The sequence below is a fragment of the Euprymna scolopes genome, chromosome 7, assembly GCF_053919585.1.
Source record: "Euprymna scolopes isolate OS-2025 chromosome 7, ASM5391958v1, whole genome shotgun sequence".
Classification (NCBI taxonomy): Eukaryota; Metazoa; Mollusca; class Cephalopoda; order Sepiida; family Sepiolidae; genus Euprymna; species Euprymna scolopes.
The window spans coordinates 148,663,220-148,686,111 of NC_136488.1; the positions used below are offsets into that span (position 1 = coordinate 148,663,220).

Below are 22,892 nucleotides of genomic sequence, written 5' to 3' on the forward strand. Positions count from 1 at the left end.
AGGTCTATTATGATACTGATGAATGTTCTTGATATTTGGATGAGGACTGAGACCATTTAGACGAGAGTAGTGTTTAGATCTATTATGATACTGATGAAGGTTCTTGATATTTGGATGAGGACTGAGACCATTTACACGAGAGTAGTGTATAGATCTATTATGATACTGATAAAGGTTCTTGATATTTGGATGAGGACTGAGACCATTTAGACGAGAGTAGTGTTTAGATCTATTATGATACTGATGAATGTTCTTGATATTTGGATGAGGACTGAGACCATTTAGACCAGAGTAGTGTTTAGATCTATTATGATACTGATAAAGGTTCTTGATATTTGGATGAGGACTGAGACCATTTAGACGAGAGTAGTGTTTAGATCTATTATGATACTGATGAATGTTCTTGATATTTGGATGAGGACTGAGACCATTTACACGAGAGTAGTGTATAGATCTATTATGATACTGATAAAGGTTCTTGATATTTGGATGAGGACTGAGACCATTTAGACGAGAGTAGTGTTTAGATCTATTATGATACTGATGAATGTTCTTGATATTTGGATGAGGACTGAGACCATTTAGACGAGAGTAGTGTTTAGATCTATTATGATACTGATGAATGTTCTTGATATTTGGCTGAGGACTGAGACCATTTAGACAAGAGTAGTGTTTAGATCTATTATGATACTGATAAAGGTTCTTGATATTTGGATGAGGACTGAGATCATTTAGACGAGAGTAGTGTTTAGATCTATTATGATACTGATGAATGTTCTTGATATTTGGATGAGGACTGAGACCATTTAGACAAGAGTAGTGTTTAGATCTATTATGATACTGATGAAGGTTCTTGATATTTGGCTGAGGACTGAGACCATTTAGACGAGAGTAGTGTTTAGATCTATTATGATACTGATGAATGTTCTTGATATTTGGATGAGGACTGAGACCATTTAGACGAGAGTAGTGTTTAGATCTATTATGATACTGATGAATGTTCTTGATATTTGGATGAGGACTGAGACCATTTAGACAAGAGTAGTGTTTAGATCTATTATGATACTGATGAATGTTCTTGATATTTGGATGAGGACTGAGACCATTTACACGAGAGTAGTGTATAGATCTATTATGATACTGATAAAGGTTCTTGATATTTGGATGAGGACTGAGACCATTTAGACGAGAGTAGTGTTTAGATCTATTATGATACTGATGAATGTTCTTGATATTTGGATGAGGACTGAGACCATTTAGACCAGAGTAGTGTTTAGATCTATTATGATACTGATAAAGGTTCTTGATATTTGGATGAGGACTGAGACCATTTAGACGAGAGTAGTGTTTAGATCTATTATGATACTGATGAATGTTCTTGATATTTGGATGAGGACTGAGACCATTTACACGAGAGTAGTGTATAGATCTATTATGATACTGATAAAGGTTCTTGATATTTGGATGAGGACTGAGACCATTTAGACGAGAGTAGTGTTTAGATCTATTATGATACTGATGAATGTTCTTGATATTTGGATGAGGACTGAGACCATTTAGACGAGAGTAGTGTTTAGATCTATTATGATACTGATGAATGTTCTTGATATTTGGCTGAGGACTGAGACCATTTAGACAAGAGTAGTGTTTAGATCTATTATGATACTGATAAAGGTTCTTGATATTTGGATGAGGACTGAGATCATTTAGACGAGAGTAGTGTTTAGATCTATTATGATACTGATGAATGTTCTTGATATTTGGATGAGGACTGAGACCATTTAGACAAGAGTAGTGTTTAGATCTATTATGATACTGATGAAGGTTCTTGATATTTGGCTGAGGACTGAGACCATTTAGACGAGAGTAGTGTTTAGATCTATTATGATACTGATGAAGGTTCTTGATATTTGGATGAGGACTGAGACCATTTAGACGAGAGTAGTGTTTAGATCTATTATGATACTGATGAATGTTCTTGATATTTGGATGAGGACTGAGACCATTTAGACAAGAGTAGTGTTTAGATCTATTATGATACTGATGAAGGTTCTTGATATTTGGCTGAGGACTGAGATCATTTAGACGAGAGTAGTGTTTAGATCTATTATGATACTGATGAAGGTGCTTGATATTTGGCTGAGGACTGAGACCATTTAGACGAGAGTAGTGTTTAGATCTATTATGATACTGATGAAGATTCTTGATATTTGGATGAGGACTGAGACCATTTAGACCAGAGTAGTGTTTAGATCTATTATGATACTGATGAATGTTCTTGATATTTGGATGAGGACTGAGACCATTTAGACGAGAGTAGTGTTTAGATCTATTATGATACTGATGAAGGTGCTTGATATTTGGCTGAGGACTGAGACCATTTAGACGAGAGTAGTGTTTAGATCTATTATGATACTGATGAAGATTCTTGATATTTGGATGAGGACTGAGACCATTTAGACCAGAGTAGTGTTTAGATCTATTATGATACTGATGAATGTTCTTGATATTTGGATGAGGACTGAGACCATATAGACGAGAGTAGTGTTTAGATCTATTATGATACTGATGAAGGTTCTTGATATTTGGATGAGGACTGAGACCATTTAGACCAGAGTAGTATTTAGATCTATTATGATACTGATGAATGTTCTTGATATTTGGATGAGGACTGAGACCATTTAGACGAGAGTAGTGTTTAGATCTATTATGATACTGATGAAGGTTCTTGATATTTGGATGAGGACTGAGACCATTTAGACGAGAGTAGTGTTTAGATCTATTATGATACTGATGAAGGTTCTTGATATTTGGATGAGGACTGAGACCATTTAGACCAGAGTAGTGTTTAGATCTATTATGATACTGATGAAGGTTCTTGATATTTGGATGAGGACTGAGACCATTTAGACCAGAGTAGTGTTTAGATCTATTATGATACTGATGAAGGTTCTTGATATTTGGATGAGGACTGAGACCATTTACACGAGAGTAGTGTTTAGATCTATTATGATACTGATGAATGTTCTTGATATTTGGATGAGGACTGAGACCATTTAGACGAGAGTAGTGTTTAGATCTATTATGATACTGATGAAGGTTCTTGATATTTGGATGAGGACTGAGACCATTTAGACCAGAGTAGTATTTAGATCTATTATGATACTGATGAATGTTCTTGATATTTGGATGAGGACTGAGACCATTTAGACGAGAGTAGTGTTTAGATCTATTATGATACTGATTAAGGTTCTTGATATTTGGATGAGGACTGAGACCATTTAGACGAGAGTAGTGTTTAGATCTATTATGATACTGATGAAGGTTCTTGATATTTGGATGAGGACTGAGACCATTTAGACGAGAGTAGTGTTTAGATCTATTATGATACTGATGAAGGTTCTTGATATTTGGATGAGGACTGAGACCATTTAGACCAGAGTAGTGTTTAGATCTATTATGATACTGATGAAGGTTCTTGATATTTGGATGAGGACTGAGACCATTTAGACGAGAGTAGTGTTTAGATCTATTATGATACTGATGAATGTTCTTGATATTTGGATGAGGACTGAGACCATTTAGACGAGAGTAGTGTTTAGATCTATTATGATACTGATGAAGGTTCTTGATATTTGGATGAGGACTGAGACCATTTAGACCAGAGTAGTGTTTAGATCTATTATGATACTGATGAAGGTTCTTGATATTTGGCTGAGGACTGAGACCAATTAGACCAGAGTAGTGTTTAGATCTATTATGATACTGATGAAGGTTCTTGATATTTGGCTGAGGACTGAGACCAATTAGACCAGAGTAGTGTTTAGATCTATTATGATACTGATGAAGGTTCTTGATATTTGGATGAGGACTGAGACCATTTAGACGAGAGTAGTGTTTAGATCTATTATGATACTGATGAAGGTTCTTGATATTTGGATGAGGACTGAGACCATTTAGACCAGAGTAGTGTTTAGATCTATTATGATACTGATGAAGGTTCTTGATATTTGGCTTAGGACTGAGACCAATTAGACCAGAGTAGTGTTTAGATCTATTATGATACTGATGAAGGTTCTTGATATTTGGCTGAGGACTGAGACCAATTAGACCAGAGTAGTGTTTAGATCTATTATGATACTGATGAAGGTTCTTGATATTTGGATGAGGACTGAGACCATTTAGACGAGAGTAGTGTTTAGATCTATTATGATACTGATGAAGGTTATTGATATTTGGCTAAGGACTGAGACCATTTAGACCAGAGTAGTGTTTAGATCTATTATGATACTGATAAAGGTTCTTGATATTTGGCTAAGGACTGAGACCATGTAGACCAGAGTAGTGTTTAGATCTATTATGATACTGATGAAGATTCTTGCAATTTGGATGAGGACTGAGACCATTTAGACCAGAGTAGTGTTTAGATCTATTATATTACTGATGAAGGTTCTTGATATTTGGCTGAGGACTGAGACCATTTAGACCAGAGTAGTGTTTAGATCTATTATGATACTGATGAAGGTTCTTGATATTTGGATGAGGACTGAGACCATTTAGACGAGAGTAGTGTTTAGATCTATTATGATACTGATGAAGGTTCTTGATATTTGGATGAGGACTGAGACCATTTAGACGAGAGTAGTGTTTAGATCTATTATGATACTGATGAAGGTTCTTGATATTTGGATGAGGACTGAGACCATTTAGACGAGAGTAGTGTTTAGATCTATTATGATACTGATGAAGGTTCTTAATATTTGGATGAGGACTGAGACCATTTAGACGAGAGTAGTGTTTAGATCTATTATGATACTGATGAATGTTCTTGATATTTGGATGAGGACTGAGACCATTTAGACCAGAGTAGTGTTTAGATCTATTATGATACTGATGAAGGTTCTTGCAATTTGGATGAGGACTGAGACCATTTAGACCAGAGTAGTGTTTAGATCTATTATGATACTGATGAAGGTTCTTGATATTTGGATGAGGACTGAGACCATTTAGACGAAAGTAGTGTTTAGATCTATTATGATACTGATGAAGATTCTTGCAATTTGGATGAGGACTGAGACCATTTAGACCAGAGTAGTGTTTAGATCTATTATATTACTGATGAAGGTTCTTGATATTTGGCTGAGGACTGAGACCATTTAGACCAGAGTAGTGTTTAGATCTATTATGATACTGATGAAGGTTCTTGATATTTGGATGAGGACTGAGACCATTTAGACGAGAGTAGTGTTTAGATCTATTATGATACTGATGAAGATTCTTGCAATTTGGATGAGGACTGAGACCATTTAGACCAGAGTAGTGTTTAGATCTATTATGATACTGATGAATGTTCTTGATATTTGGATGAGGACTGAGACCATTTAGACCAGAGTAGTGTTTAGATCTATTATGATACTGATGAAGGTTCTTGATATTTGGCTTAGGACTGAGACCAATTAGACCAGAGTAGTGTTTAGATCTATTATGATACTGATGAAGGTTCTTGATATTTGGCTGAGAACTGAGACCATTTAGACCAGAGTAGTGTTTAGATCTATTATGATACTGATGAAGGTTCTTGATATTTGGCTGAGGACTGAGACCATTTAGACCAGAGTAGTGTTTAGATCTATTATGATACTGATGAAGGTTCTTGATATTTGGATGAGGACTGAGACCATTTAGACGAGAGTAGTGTTTAGATCTATTATGATACTGATGAAGGTTCTTGATATTTGGATGAGGACTGAGACCATTTAGACGAGAGTAGTGTTTAGATCTATTATGATACTGATGAAGGTTCTTGATATTTGGCTGAGAACTGAGACCATTTAGACCAGAGTAGTATTTAGATCTATTATGATACTGATGAAGGTTCTTGATATTTGGCTGAGGACTGAGACCATTTAGACCAGAGTAGTGTTTAGATCTATTATGATACTGATGAAGGTTCTTGATATTTGGCTGAGGACTGAGACCATTTAGACCAGAGTAGTGTTTAGATCTATTATGATACTGATGAAGGTTCTTGATATTTGGATGAGGACTGAGACCATTTAGACCAGAGTAGTGTTTAGATCTATTATGATACTGATGAAGGTTCTTGATATTTGGATGAGGACTGAGACCATTTAGACCAGAGTAGTGTTTAGATCTATTATGATACTGATGAATGTTCTTGATATTTGGATGAGGACTGAGACCATTTAGACCAGAGTAGTGTTTAGATCTATTATGATACTGATGAAGGTTCTTGATATTTGGATGAGGACTGAGACCATTTAGACCAGAGTAGTGTTTAGATCTATTATGATACTGATGAAGGTTCTTGATATTTGGATGAGGACTGAGACCATTTAGACCAGAGTAGTGTTTAGATCTATTATGATACTGATGAAGGTTCTTGATATTTGGATGAGGACTGAGACCATTTAGACCAGAGTAGTGTTTAGATCTATTATGATACTGATGAATGTTCTTGATATTTGGATGAGGACTGAGACCATTTAGACCAGAGTAGTGTTTAGATCTATTATGATACTGATGAAGGTTCTTGATATTTGGCTGAGGACTGAGACCAATTAGACCAGAGTAGTGTTTAGATCTATTATGATACTGATGAATGTTCTTGATATTTGGCTGAGGACTGAGACCATTTAGACCAGAGTAGTGTTTAGATCTATTATGATACTGATGAAGGTTCTTGATATTTGGATGAGGACTGAGACCATTTAGACCAGAGTAGTGTTTAGATCTATTATGATACTGATGAAGGTTCTTGATATTTGGATGAGGACTGAGACCATTTAGACCAGAGTAGTGTTTAGATCTATTATGATACTGATGAATGTTCTTGATATTTGGATGAGGACTGAGACCATTTAGACCAGAGTAGTGTTTAGATCTATTATGATACTGATGAAGGTTCTTGATATTTGGCTGAGGACTGAGACCAATTAGACCAGAGTAGTGTTTAGATCTATTATGATACTGATGAAGGTTCTTGATATTTGGATGAGGACTGAGACCATTTAGACCAGAGTAGTGTTTAGATCTATTATGATACTGATGAAGGTTATTGATATTTGGCTAAGGACTGAGACCATTTAGACCAGAGTAGTGTTTAGATCTATTATGATACTGATGAAGGTTCTTGATATTTGGCTTAGGACTGAGACCAATTAGACCAGAGTAGTGTTTAGATCTATTATGATACTGATGAAGGTTCTTGATATTTGGCTGAGAACTGAGACCATTTAGACCAGAGTAGTGTTTAGATCTATTATGATACTGATGAAGGTTCTTGATATTTGGCTGAGGACTGAGACCATTTAGACCAGAGTAGTGTTTAGATCTATTATGATACTGATGAAGGTTCTTGATATTTGGATGAGGACTGAGACCATTTAGACGAGAGTAGTGTTTAGATCTATTATGATACTGATGAAGATTCTTGCAATTTGGATGAGGACTGAGACCATTTAGACCAGAGTAGTGTTTAGATCTATTATGATACTGATGAAGGTTCTTGATATTTGGCTGAGGACTGAGACCATTTAGACCAGAGTAGTGTTTAGATCTATTATGATACTGATGAAGGTTCTTGATATTTGGATGACGACTGAGACCATTTAGACCAGAGTAGTGTTTAGATCTATTATGATACTGATGAAGGTTCTTGATATTTGGATGAGGACTGAGACCATTTAGACCAGAGTAGTGTTTAGATCTATTATGATACTGATGAAGGTTCTTGATATTTGGATGAGGACTGAGACCATTTAGACGAGAGTAGTGTTTAGATCTATTATGATACTGATGAAGGTTCTTGATATTTGGATAAGGACTGAGACCATTTAGACCAGAGTAGTGTTTAGATCTATTATGATACTGATGAAGGTTCTTGATATTTGGCTGAGGACTGAGACCATTTAGACGAGAGTAGTGTTTAGATCTATTATGATACTGATGAAGGTTCTTGATATTTGGATGAGGACTGAGACCAATTAGACGAGAGTAGTGTTTAGATCTATTATGATACTGATGAAGATTCTTGCAATTTGGATGAGGACTGAGACCATTTAGACGAGAGTAGTGTTTAGATCTATTATGATACTGATGAAGGTTCTTGATATTTGGCTGAGGACGGAGACCATTTAGACCAGAGTAGTGTTTAGATCTATTATGATACTGATGAAGGTTCTTGATATTTGGATGAGGACTGAGACCATTTAGACCAGAGTAGTGTTTAGATCTATTATGATACTGATGAAGGTTCTTGATATTTGGCTGAGGACTGAGACCATTTAGACGAGAGTAGTGTTTAGATCTATTATGATACTGATGAAGGTTCTTGATATTTGGATGAGGACTGAGACCAATTAGACGAGAGTAGTGTTTAGATCTATTATGATACTGATGAAGATTCTTGCAATTTGGATGAGGACTGAGACCATTTAGACGAGAGTAGTGTTTAGATCTATTATGATACTGATGAAGGTTCTTGATATTTGGCTGAGGACGGAGACCATTTAGACCAGAGTAGTGTTTAGATCTATTATGATACTGATGAAGGTTCTTGATATTTGGATGAGGACTGAGACCATTTAGACCAGAGTAGTGTTTAGATCTATTATGATACTGATGAAGGTTCTTGATATTTGGCTGAGGACTGAGACCATTTAGACGAGAGTAGTGTTTAGATCTATTATGATACTGATGAAGGTTCTTGATATTTGGATGAGGACTGAGACCAATTAGACGAGAGTAGTGTTTAGATCTATTATGATACTGATGAAGATTCTTGCAATTTGGATGAGGACTGAGACCATTTAGACGAGAGTAGTGTTTAGATCTATTATGATACTGATGAAGGTTCTTGATATTTGGATGAGGACTGAGACCAATTAGACGAGAGTAGTGTTTAGATCTATTATGATACTGATGAAGATTCTTGCAATTTGGATGAGGACTGAGACCATTTAGACGAGAGTAGTGTTTAGATCTATTATGATACTGATGAAGGTTCTTGATATTTGGATGAGGACTGAGACCAATTAGACGAGAGTAGTGTTTAGATCTATTATGATACTGATGAAGATTCTTGCAATTTGGATGAGGACTGAGACCATTTAGACGAGAGTAGTGTTTAGATCTATTATGATACTGATGAAGGTTCTTGATATTTGGATGACGACTGAGACCATTTAGACGAGAGTAGTGTTTAGATCTATTATGATACTGATGAAGGTTCTTGATATTTGGATGAGGACTGAGACCAATTAGACGAGAGTAGTGTTTAGATCTATTATGATACTGATGAAGATTCTTGCAATTTGGATGAGGACTGAGACCATTTAGACGAGAGTAGTGTTTAGATCTATTATGATACTGATGAAGGTTCTTGATATTTGGATGAGGACTGAGACCAATTAGACGAGAGTAGTGTTTAGATCTATTATGATACTGATGAAGATTCTTGCAATTTGGATGAGGACTGAGACCATTTAGACGAGAGTAGTGTTTAGATCTATTATGATACTGATGAAGGTTCTTGATATTTGGATGAGGACTGAGACCAATTAGACGAGAGTAGTGTTTAGATCTATTATGATACTGATGAAGATTCTTGCAATTTGGATGAGGACTGAGACCATTTAGACGAGAGTAGTGTTTAGATCTATTATGATACTGATGAAGGTTCTTGATATTTGGATGACGACTGAGACCATTTAGACGAGAGTAGTGTTTAGATCTATTATGATACTGATGAAGGTTCTTGATATTTGGATGAGGACTGAGACCAATTAGACGAGAGTAGTGTTTAGATCTATTATGATACTGATGAAGATTCTTGCAATTTGGATGAGGACTGAGACCATTTAGACGAGAGTAGTGTTTAGATCTATTATGATACTGATGAAGGTTCTTGATATTTGGATGAGGACTGAGACCAATTAGACGAGAGTAGTGTTTAGATCTATTATGATACTGATGAAGATTCTTGCAATTTGGATGAGGACTGAGACCATTTAGACGAGAGTAGTGTTTAGATCTATTATGATACTGATGAAGGTTCTTGATATTTGGATGAGGACTGAGACCAATTAGACGAGAGTAGTGTTTAGATCTATTATGATACTGATGAAGATTCTTGCAATTTGGATGAGGACTGAGACCATTTAGACGAGAGTAGTGTTTAGATCTATTATGATACTGATGAAGGTTCTTGATATTTGGCTGAGGACGGAGACCATTTAGACCAGAGTAGTGTTTAGATCTATTATGATACTGATGAAGGTTCTTGATATTTGGATGAGGACTGAGACCATTTAGACCAGAGTAGTGTTTAGATCTATTATGATACTGATGAAGGTTCTTGATATTTGGCTGAGGACTGAGACCATTTAGACGAGAGTAGTGTTTAGATCTATTATGATACTGATGAAGGTTCTTGATATTTGGATGAGGACTGAGACCAATTAGACGAGAGTAGTGTTTAGATCTATTATGATACTGATGAAGATTCTTGCAATTTGGATGAGGACTGAGACCATTTAGACGAGAGTAGTGTTTAGATCTATTATGATACTGATGAAGGTTCTTGATATTTGGCTGAGGACGGAGACCATTTAGACCAGAGTAGTGTTTAGATCTATTATGATACTGATGAAGGTTCTTGATATTTGGATGAGGACTGAGACCATTTAGACCAGAGTAGTGTTTAGATCTATTATGATACTGATGAAGGTTCTTGATATTTTGATGAGGACTGAGACCATTTAGACGAGAGTAGTGTTTAGATCTATTATGATACTGATGAAGGTTCTTGATATTTGGATGAGGACTGAGACCAATTAGACGAGAGTAGTGTTTAGATCTATTATGATACTGATGAAGATTCTTGCAATTTGGATGAGGACTGAGACCATTTAGACGAGAGTAGTGTTTAGATCTATTATGATACTGATGAAGGTTCTTGATATTTGGATGAGGACTGAGACCAATTAGACGAGAGTAGTGTTTAGATCTATTATGATACTGATGAAGATTCTTGCAATTTGGATGAGGACTGAGACCATTTAGACGAGAGTAGTGTTTAGATCTATTATGATACTGATGAAGGTTCTTGATATTTGGCTGAGGACGGAGACCATTTAGACCAGAGTAGTGTTTAGATCTATTATGATACTGATGAAGGTTCTTGATATTTGGATGAGGACTGAGACCATTTAGACCAGAGTAGTGTTTAGATCTATTATGATACTGATGAAGGTTCTTGATATTTGGCTGAGGACTGAGACCATTTAGACGAGAGTAGTGTTTAGATCTATTATGATACTGATGAAGGTTCTTGATATTTGGATGAGGACTGAGACCAATTAGACGAGAGTAGTGTTTAGATCTATTATGATACTGATGAAGATTCTTGCAATTTGGATGAGGACTGAGACCATTTAGACGAGAGTAGTGTTTAGATCTATTATGATACTGATGAAGGTTCTTGATATTTGGCTGAGGACGGAGACCATTTAGACCAGAGTAGTGTTTAGATCTATTATGATACTGATGAAGGTTCTTGATATTTGGATGAGGACTGAGACCATTTAGACCAGAGTAGTGTTTAGATCTATTATGATACTGATGAAGGTTCTTGATATTTTGATGAGGACTGAGACCATTTAGACGAGAGTAGTGTTTAGATCTATTATGATACTGATGAAGGTTCTTGATATTTGGCTGAGGACTGAGACCATTTAGACGAGAGTAGTGTTTAGATCTATTATGATACTGATGAAGGTTCTTGATATTTGGCTGAGGACTGAGACCATTTAGACGAGAGTAGTGTTTAGATCTATTATGATACTGATGAATGTTCTTGATATTTGGATGAGGACTGAGACCATTTAGACAAGAGTAGTTTTTAGATCTATTATGATACTGATGAAGGTTCTTTATATTTGGCTGAGGACTGAGACCAATTAGACTAGAGTAGTGTTTAGATCTATTATGATACTGATAAAGGTTCTTGATATTTGGATGAAGACTGAGACCATTTAGACGAGAGTAGTGTTTAGATCTATTATGATACTGATAAAGGTTCTTGATATTTAGATGAGGACTGAGACCATTTAGACGAGAGTAGTGTTTAGATCTTTTATGATACTGATGAAGGTTCCTGATATTTGGATGAGGACTGAGACCATTTAGACGAGAGTAGTGTTTAGATCTATTATGGTACTGATGAAGGTTCTTGCAATTTGGATGAGGACTGAGACCATTTAGACCAGAGTAGTGTTTAGATCTATTATGATACTGATGAAGGTTCTTGATATTTGGCTGAGGACTGAGACCATTTAGACCAGTGTAGTGTTTAGATCTATTATGATACTGATGAAGGTTCTTGATATTTGGATGAGGACTGAGACCATTTAGACCAGAGTAGTGTTTAGATCTATTATGATACTGATGAAGGTTATTGATATTTGGATGAGGATTGATCCATTTTAGACCACGGTAATATTTACATCTATTATGATACTGATGAAAGTTCGTGATATTTGGATGAGGACTGAAAAATTTTAGACTAGTATAGTGTTTAGATCTATTATTATACTGATGAAGGTTCTTGATATTTGGATGAGGATTGATCCATTTTAGACCATGGTAGTGTTTAGATCTATTATGATACTGAAGAAGGTTTTTGCAATTTGGATGAGGACTGAGACATTTATGACCAGTGTAATGGTTAGATCTATTATAATACTGATGAAGGTTCTTGATAATTGGATGAGGACTGAAACATTTTAGACCAGGGTAGTGTTTAGATCTATTATGATATTAATGTCGGTACTTGATATTTGGAGGAGTAGAACTGAGATATTTTGGACCAGGGTAGTCTTTAGATCTATTATGATATTGATGTCCGTACTTGCAATTTGGATGAGGACTGAGACATTTTAGACAATGGTAGTGTTTAGATGTATTATGATACTGATTAAGGTTCGTGATATTTGGATGAGAACTCAGACATTTTGGACCATGGTAGTGTTTAGATCTATTATGATACTGATGAAGGTTCTGGAGATTTGGAGGAGTAGGACTTAGACGTTTTAGACCAGAGTAGTATTTGGATCTATGATTACACTGAGGATGTTTCTGAACACTTGGATCAGAACTAAAACCATTTGGATGAGTTGTTTTTTTTTTTGATTTTGGATGATAATGTAAAAAGTACTTTATATTAGGAGAGTGTTTTAAATGATTCAGAACTGATGAGTGCTTAAATTTATAATCATCTGAAGTCAGTTTTCTAAGTCTATAGTCTGTTCGATTATCCATTTGGCCATATAATCTCTCTACCCTCTTATAGGAATGTAAATGTGTTACATAGCAACCATTGGCTTATTAGAAGTCAGTAAAAATTAAAAGTCTGAATTGAGTTCAACTGTATCTTGTTCTTTTGCCGGTGGCTCTGCATGCGTGCATGTGTGCCTGCTGTACTTCTCAACAATGATCTTCTAAAAAAAAGGAATGGTTTATTTGTACCATTAGGTTGATCGTCTAGTGTTTTTTTTTTTTTTTTACAAAGGAGGCACCACTTATCAAGACCCAAAGCCACTCAAGGATAAGTTTTAATTTATGCAGGATGGTAGTTTAGTGCTCGTTAATGATGTAGATCAAGTAGAATTTGGATTATGTAAGGGGACGGCCTAACAAGAACTTGTTTACATCGAACTTGAAATCTACCATGTTGTAATCGGTCGGGAAGCAGGCAAGTGGAACGGACTTCCACAGTCACGCAGTTCTAGGAAAGAAGCTTTGTTCATGGTATCTGCATTTAGATTTAGCCACAGATAGAGAGTGGGGGAAATTGTTGATAATGGTTGTAGCTAGTTGAGTGTTTTTTTCTGTAAGTTTGGGAAGGGGGGATCATAGATTGAAGCTCAGACGAGCACTTGCTATGAAAATAATGATAGAGCAGAGATAGGCTTGCAACGTCTTTTCTGTGGGAAAGAGGCTGAAAGTAAAATAAATTAAAAAATAAAATGAAAACACACTGTAATGTAATAAGAAAATCGACACATGTTGTGTGCAGTTTCAGTCGCAAAGGAGACCAAGACAAAGAAAAGGAAATAACTCCAACTCGCTTGTTCTTTGTAGCAACAGCATTTATTTCCTTATTGGTGCAGTTGTGACGTCACCTATGTGATCTAGGACGTTCTTCATTCTCTCTCTAAAGATCTCAAACGTTATCTCGTCTCTTCGTGATCATTCTCTTTCTCTTTTTTTATAGTCCTTTTTTTTCCCCCACCACTGACATCACTTGGCATGCATTTACATACGTGCTTCCACATTAAGTTACATGGCATGACTTAGTTATATTAACGTTTGTCAGAATCTCTTAACAACATATCTTAGTAGCTCAGTCACTTCGTTCAAAGTCTCTGAAAGGCAGCCATCACTACCCTCTCAAACGTCTGCCTGACATAACATTTAGCAAGTCTCAATGATTCCCTTTTCCCATCATACCTCTTAATTCCTGAAACGTCATTTCCCATAAATTATTAATTACCTTTTGTCTAATATATATCCTGTTTACGACTCCAGTTTAGGCACACCTGCACAAAACATATTTAATCAATATCTGTCCTCATTATCATCATAGCGTATGAATCTGAAGATTCTATTGTTGGTATTGGTTTCCCCGATGTCTTTCGAGTCAGAATTTTTTTCCAGAAAGACACCAGGTACTTATGGTAGAAATCACATGAAGGTTGCCAACATCCCTAGGTGCAAGTGACTTTTTGTGGAATGGACTGGATTCGAACTTGACACACCCAGGTTGTCAGTTCATGTTGTTAACCAATTAGTCACCATCACCTTCCAATATCTGTACTGACAAGCATGCATATGAATATTTTATAAATGAGCAAGTCGATTTTGTAAAAACTTCAATAATGAATGTGAACTTTTATTTTCTCAAGTTTGTTCTCTTGACCTTGAAAGCTCCAAATTAATCGGCAATATAAAACAGTCTGGCGGAGAAACTGATGACAACCTGCAACGCCACAAACCACTATCATCGGTTTTCTTTTTTCTTCCTACTATGATTCGACATAACAAAAGTTAATCAAAAGAAAAGGCCCAAAGTTAAAAAAAAAATCTCGTCCATATAAGATTAGTAGTGTGGTATATAAGGAACTCTACATAATTAGCAGCAAGTAAGTTAGCAAGTGTGAATTTTGACACGGGTCACACTGAGTGCATGTGATAACTCAGATCTGTAAAACAGAATCAATCCCATGGTTGAATGAAAGACAATGATATAAAGTTGAGGCAGGGAGCAACATGTCAAATGGTTGTCAAGATCACTGGAAAAATGGTTGGATCATTCTATCGTTCCAGAAAGTATCTCACTGCTAATCCAATCCTCTATCTGTATAAGAGCCAGGTACGCCCTAAAATGGAGTACTGTTGCCACATCCGGGCAGTAGCTGCTCAGTGTGCCTTATCCAGCCTTGATAGAGTTCAAAACTGGCCTCGAAACCTAGTTGGTGATGCCCTTTTTCTCTTCTCTGCAACCTTTTTCCCACAGAAAAGACATTGCAAGCCTGTCTCTGCTTTATCGTTATTTTCATGGCAAGTTTTTTTTTTTTTTTTTTTTTACACAGAGATCACCACTTATCAAGGCCCGGAAGCCACTCAGGGATAAGGGTTATTACGTTAGTGTGGAGATTTGATGAAGTGTTTACTTAAGGGGGCGGTTCATTAGGAATTTGTTAACATTGGACTTGAAGACATCCAAATTGTAGTCCGGTGGGAAGCAGGCAGACGGAATAGAGTTCCACAGGCGTGCAGTTCTAAGAAAGAAGCTTTGTTCATGGAATCCACGTTTTGATTTAGGCACAGATAAAGAGTGGGGGAAATTTTTCACAGTGGATTCGGCTAGACGGGTGTTTTTTGTGAAAGATTGGCCAGAGGGGACCAGAGATTGGAGTTCAGACGAGCACCTGCCATGGAAATAACGATAAAACAAGGATAGGCTCGCAACGTCTCTTCTGTGGGAGAGAGGTTGCAGGGTAGAGAAAAGGGCATCCCCCACTAAGCCACAAAGTCTATTTTGTACTCTGTCAAGGCAGGATAGGCTGTTTTTAGCAGCTCCTGCCCAGATATGGCAACAGTATTCCATCCTTGGTGCTCAACTGAATTCCACTCTACGGTCCCCCCTTGCCAAACTTCCACCAAAAACACTCAACTATCTACAACCACAATATACAATTTCCCCTCACTCTCTATCTGTGCCTAAATCTAAACGTAGATTCCATAAATAAAGCTTCTTTCCCATAACTGTCCGTCCATGGAATACTGTTCCACTGGCCTGCTTCTCGGTTGAATACAACATAGTAGCCTTCAAATCCAATGTAAACAAGTTCTTGCTGAGCCGTCCTCATAAATAATAAAATTCTACCCACTTTAGACCATTAACGATTACTAAACTACCATCTTACAAATATTAACCCTTATTCTCAAGTAGCTTTCAGGCCTTGATAAGTGGTGACTTCCAAGTAAAAAGAAAAATGATAAATGACGAGTGACATCAGATTTTTCGAACTGGAAAAACTAATGTTTTAAAATCAGTGTCTCCATGGAAGCCGTGCAAGTGAGACGCTCCCAATAATGTAGAAATAATCTAAGCGGAATGTTACCACGAGTCTTTGTCCGAGTGTTGCCACTCATTTCAGTAAGTTAGGAAGTTAAGCAGTAAATAACTAGATAAGATAACACTAGTCTTTTTCTCTTGAGCCCATTCTGTACAAATAAAACCGTTTATGGAAACTCCCAGTGAATGTCTCTTTGTGTACTATTTTCCGCATAAAAAAGAAAGTTAATGTATATCAACCACTAGGCAAAACAGTGACGACAAAGGGGAGTAATTATTGTGGTGATTGAATCGCGATGTGATTCCTACAAACGTTAAAATGCAAATGGCTATGATTACTCACACTCTTTCATTCTCCACTTCATTAGAGTCTGCTTTTTTCCTCACTTCCTACAGCTAACAACTTTTAACATGAACGTGTTAAAGCAAATAATTTTTAACCAATAGAATTATTTCCGCCTTCAAAAAAAGTAACACATAAAAGTAATAAGCCAGTTCTAATTTGAGAACTCCAATGAATCGAAGAGATATACAACTGAAAAAATTCTGAATTTACCAGCCGCACCTGCACGAAGGCATTCAAAGACCTACTCAACATTCCACCCTGGCCTTTGCCTCCTCCCCTATGTAGCAAGAACAATGAACTTCATGACTTATGTATTCACCCTTTATCACGCATATATCTACATATAAACATATCCTGCATGTATAAATAACAACTTTATTTGTTATTAGTAGAAACATGTTGAACATTGTAAAATTGGTGTTTCTGTGGAAGTCGTGCGACTGAGACACTGCCAATAATGTAGAAATAATCTAAGCAGAATGTTACCTCGAGTCTTTGCCCAAGTGTGTCACTCATTTTAGTAAGTTAGGAAGTTGAGAAGTAAATAACTAGATAAGATAACACTAGTCTTTTTCTCCAGAGCCCTTTCTCTCTAAATAAAACCATTTATGAAAACTCCAAGCTAACGTCTCCTTGTGTATTTTTTTTTTTTTTTACTTAAATTCGTTATTACAATCTATAGATTTTAGTTTTACTGGTAGTTAAAAAAAATCAATAAATATTTATCATCTTATCATTTAGTAACAGCAATGGAACATTAAGTTTTAAACAAAATGATTCTGATCCTGATTAATCGTTCCAACACTAGTAGAAACATATGTTAAATATTAATTGTTGCTAATAAAGAATTTTTTTGAATTGAAAGGTAGTTTTTGTGTTTAAGAACATGCACTGACGTTCCACAAAAATTCTATAGAAACAAAGAAACAACACAGCTTTAAAAAAATAAGTCTATCTTTATTAGCTGTCTTTGCATCGTGAATGAAAATGCAGTTTTTGTTGTTAAGAACCTACACCGACGTTCCACAAAAATTCTCGCCTATATAAACAGTAGAAACAACGAAACAACACAACTTAGCTTAAAAATAGTCTTTCTTTATTAGTTGAATTTGTACTCACGCAAAGTAAAGTTAGTTTGTATTAACAACTTTATGTGATATCTTCAGAAACTCGTCTTCTATTACAACGGGGGAAGGGAACTTTCCTTTCTTCCCCCATGTCGGGATTTCCATAAACAGTTTTGTTTTTCCAAGAATTTTCAATCAGTGAAGCACATCACTACAAGACTGTTTCCCTGCAAGATACAACCTAGTCGTCTTCAAATGCAATGGCAACAAATACTTGTCATATATCGTCACCTACAAGTTATAAAACTTTTTTTCATCCCATCAACTACAAATCCAATGTAAACGAACACTCGTTATAAATCGCCAAACTGTGTTCATTCAATTCATCATTCTTAATCCTATTGTAATATTCTTCACTAGCGAGACCTGTGGAAATTTCACAATGGACTCATTCATATGTAATATATTGATGTTGGCATTCTGTAGATGTTCAGCATAATTGGAGACGCTCTGATATTATTGTACCTCTTTTGTTGAAACCGCAAAAGTATTTATCTAAGCTAGCAGGGACACCCAGCATAGCCCGGTCGTAAAGTATGCTTAAATATGATATCTTAATTCTTTCATATTTTGTATATATTATTATAGAGTTAATGTTCTATCGATTTTTATATATTATAAAGTTGTAATTTCAGAAATAAAAAAATATATCTATATGACTTGGGTTCATCAGCTTGAATTGAAACCGAATCCCAAACTTATATATAACTTTAGTTCCTTCAGCTATAATCGAAACCGAAACCAAAACTTATGAAGAATTCTTGATAAAATTATTTATAAAAAAATAGATTACTAAGATGCCATCAGCTAAACTCGAAACCGAAACCAAGACTTATGAAGAATTCTTGACAAAAGTATCTAAAAAAATAGATTGGAGTGCCATTAGCTATAATCGTAACCAGAACCAAAATTATGAAGAATTCTTAGTAAAATTATTTATAAAAAAATTAAATGACTTGAGTGCCATCAGCTATAATCGAAACTGAAACCAAAACTTAGAAACAATTTTTGGTATAATTATTTATTATATGAAATGGAAGTACATAAAACGACCTGGATGTAAGCGTGGCACAGAAAATAACACACGCGCTAGCGTATCAATATATAAATTCCTAATCCTTATCCTTGACTGGCTTTCGGCCTTGATAAGTGAATAACTAAAAGTCATGGAAGCTGTGCTGTTTTCTAACTTTTTAGGCATGTCTGCATGTGTAAGACAGATTCAGATAAAAAAAAAGAAAGATGTTCGGGCTGTTGTCGGCGAAATGATGAAAAGATATCCTAGAGTGAGTGAGTTCAATCCCTGTTGAAAGGACACGAGAAAAAAAAAACAACATTTTGTTTAAAAAAATAATAATGTTAATGAGATGATTGTCTACAGAGGTGCAGTAAAATTCATGAAAAGTTCATGCAGTTATAGCACCTATTATTCGCAAAGCAATGAACAGTATGAAATTGTTATTTCAAACCCTGGCATGAAAGACCAACAGGAATGCTATTTCAAACTTACGCATGAAAGACCAACGAAAATTTTATTTCAAACTTAAGTATGACAGACACATAAAAATGCTATTTGAAAATTCATCCTTGTAAGGTATCGTTTTTTTTTTTTTGTTGCCCTTCGTTACATTGAAATTTTAAACCAAAAGCATGACAGACTGGCGAGAATGCTATTTCAAGCTAACACGTCACTAACTGACATAGTTTATTATAGAGCTGTGGGACATATTAAAAAAGTGTTCAATGTTTTTTTCTCTAAACAATCGGTCTTAGTTTTATAATGTTCTTCTTTTTACAGCTGAAAATGATGGAGACCTTTAGCACAGTCAGATACAACATGATGATAAAAAACAATGATTTGATCGTGGACAGAATCATTGCTGAAAGCAGTTACAATCTTTTGCTCAACTCCCCTTCTGAAGGACGTAGCGCCTTGAGCCTCAAGTAAGTACACGCGAAACACTCACACATTAATTGCATCCAGCCAAATCCTGTACAGCACATGGGGATACGCCTTCGACAGTCAGTCTTTCCAGTTGTCGTACTGACGTGAGGTTCGTTTCATCTTCTTAATGTCGTACAATTCTAATTAATCTTTTTCAACTGACAAATCTAAAAAGCCGATATTCAGAAGATCGAAAAGTTTCATCGGATGTCCTGCTGACTTTGCAGGCTGAAAGCAGAGGGAGAAAGCATTCCTTAGAATAATGGCGATTGGCTCAGAGAGCCAAGTTCATTCACAATGAAAAAATAGGATTAAGTACTTTACAAGACAGAAGAATATAAGGTAATTTAATTGAAAGTATCAAAATAATGTCATTTTAACTATAATGGATAGTTTTAAAAATTGCAGGGGAAGACAACTTATTCTTTACTTATTCAAGTAGTAGTGACTGCAGGTGGGAGGCATGGATTATACTAAATAAATGTCTTTGGGATCAAATGCTTAAAGAACTATCCTTGGAGTAATTTTCCGATATAGATTAAGAAATTTTGTGTATTCAGTTTTTTGCAGACTGTCATTCTCATCTTCATGATTGTTATTTTGTGACGTTTTGGCCAACTCATCCTCTGGCCTTCTTATAGTTGCTTAACTGTGATGGGATAGGAATACTCAATCTTGCAATAAGACTCAGCATTCCTATCATGTCGCGGTTAATCACCTGAAGAAGGCCAGAGGATGAGTTTGCCGAAACGTGATGAAACAGTAACAACTATAAAGAGGAGGATAACAATCCGCAAAGTAAAAAAAAAATGAATATGAAAATTATGAAATCTTATCTCAAAGGATTCCAAAAAGTAAAAATAATATATAATAGATTAAGAAATGTAGATATCAGAAAGAGGCTTAATATTAACAGATCCATCAACAAGGTTATTTGGATTAAAAAAAAAAAAAAAAAAAATTAACGGGGTTTAGGCATATTTCTGAAATCATATAAAAAAATTTCATTCCAGAAATATCAAAAGGACATCCACCAAAGAGATGGGATGAGCAGTTAAGGGTTAAAACTGACATGCCACTTGGGACAGCTGAAAGATCGATCCAAGATCGTGATAAGTGGCAGAATTTTGTTTTCAAGCGTGGGGTGAAGCTCTCTGGAGTATATAAATAAGTCAAATCAAAAATAAGAATGAAAGTAATGAAGAATGATTCAAAAAGGGGTTGAAATAATTATTAACTGTGTTCTAGTCATGGTCATAATATACAGCCATATATGCTTCCATGGGGAATTAGATTTTTGGCTAGTGTATGTGGTGGGGGCAGGTGCAAGGAAGGTTAATTCGGCATTTAATTCTTACAAAACAAAAAAAAAAAAATGATAATAATAAAAAATGCTGTTATTATCTAAAAATAAAATATGTCCCAAAAGGCGTAATAGATAAATTGTTAAGCACAATCCTAACCACTAAAATAAGTCTAATATATATATTCCGTTTGTTATAATTCTTTATTTTTGTTCTTTTTCTTTTAGCCAAACTTTGAGATTTTTGTCCTACCATAGTTCTACCCACCCTTCAGTAAATGTTGCTGCCAACACAAGCCTTATTGCTGAAATTCCCAAGCACGATACTCCCGCCTTCCCCAAGGAGGACACAGTCAGAAAGGTAAATATTTATTAAAAAAAAAAAAAGTAAACTTTTAGGTATATTCAAAATACTAGCAGGGAGACCCAACGTTGTCCAGAATTAAATGAGAATCAACAAATGTTCCACACTTCCAATACTCTTCTTGTCAACGAAATCGGTGAAATTGCATATTTTCAATCAAATCAATTGATTGCCTGCTTTAGTCAGGGACCCACCAAGGTGCACCGGTAGAACACTTCACATACCTCCCTGTAGTGACTTAGTCCACAATACATTGCAGTCTACACTGCACTGTAGAGAACCCACGATTGATTTGATAAAATTATTTTTATATAATGGTTTGAATTAAAATTTAAAACGCAAAAGTCAAGTATCATGGTTCAGTTGTGCTTTAAACAGAAACATTCATTTCGAATGCACCTCTGTCATATCAAAGAACCTACTGTTCATTTTATATATGGGGTCTTTTGCTTGTGCAATGATAAAACTTCTCAAACGCTCTTGTGGTGTTAGGTTGTATAAGAGTGTTAACTTTGATCCAAATCGAATTGTTCTCTCTTTAATCGTATTTTTTCGCTTATAAATTTTTAATACTTATCAAGGACATTCCGATATAAAATTTATTTAAGAACACTTCAAGACACATAAAGTATTTTTGTGTGAAATTTACAAAAAATTTACAAAATATCGGCACAGCCGTTTCAGCGTCTCTCTCTCTCTCTCTCTCTCTCTCTCTCTCTCTCTCTCACACACACACACACACACACACACAAACAGACAAAGTGTTTTTTATATATAAGTAAAGATAGAGAATATATATATTAGCAGATGTGCCCGTGGAGATACTAGCAGACCGACTGGCGTTGCCTGGTCATAAAATATGCTTAAATATGATATTTTAATTCATGCAGATTTCGTATTTATTATTATAGAGCAAATTCTCTCTTGATTATTATATTGTACCTAATCTTCTCTATATAAATAAAATGAAGTCATTTTTCCCCTCTGAGTTTTATCTTAATAGGATTAAAAATCAAGACATTACATGCAAATGTAATGTCTTTTATATATATATATATATATATATATATATATATATATATATATATATATATATATATATATATAATCTCTTTCTAAATCCAGCTTTCTCAGGCCTCCAGTA

General features: G+C 35.4%; 1 protein-coding gene across 1 annotated transcript in view; it reads left to right on the plus strand.

The window, feature by feature from the left end:
- Positions 1 to 22,892, plus strand: part of LOC145280048 (uncharacterized) — a 158,086-nt gene that overhangs the window by 44,432 nt on the left and 90,762 nt on the right. The window contains exons 6-7 of the mRNA XM_080131729.1: positions 19,935 to 20,080; positions 21,613 to 21,745. Coding sequence (XP_079987855.1) covers positions 19,935 to 20,080; positions 21,613 to 21,745 — 279 coding nt within the window. The remainder of the gene's footprint in view (positions 1 to 19,934; positions 20,081 to 21,612; positions 21,746 to 22,892) is intronic.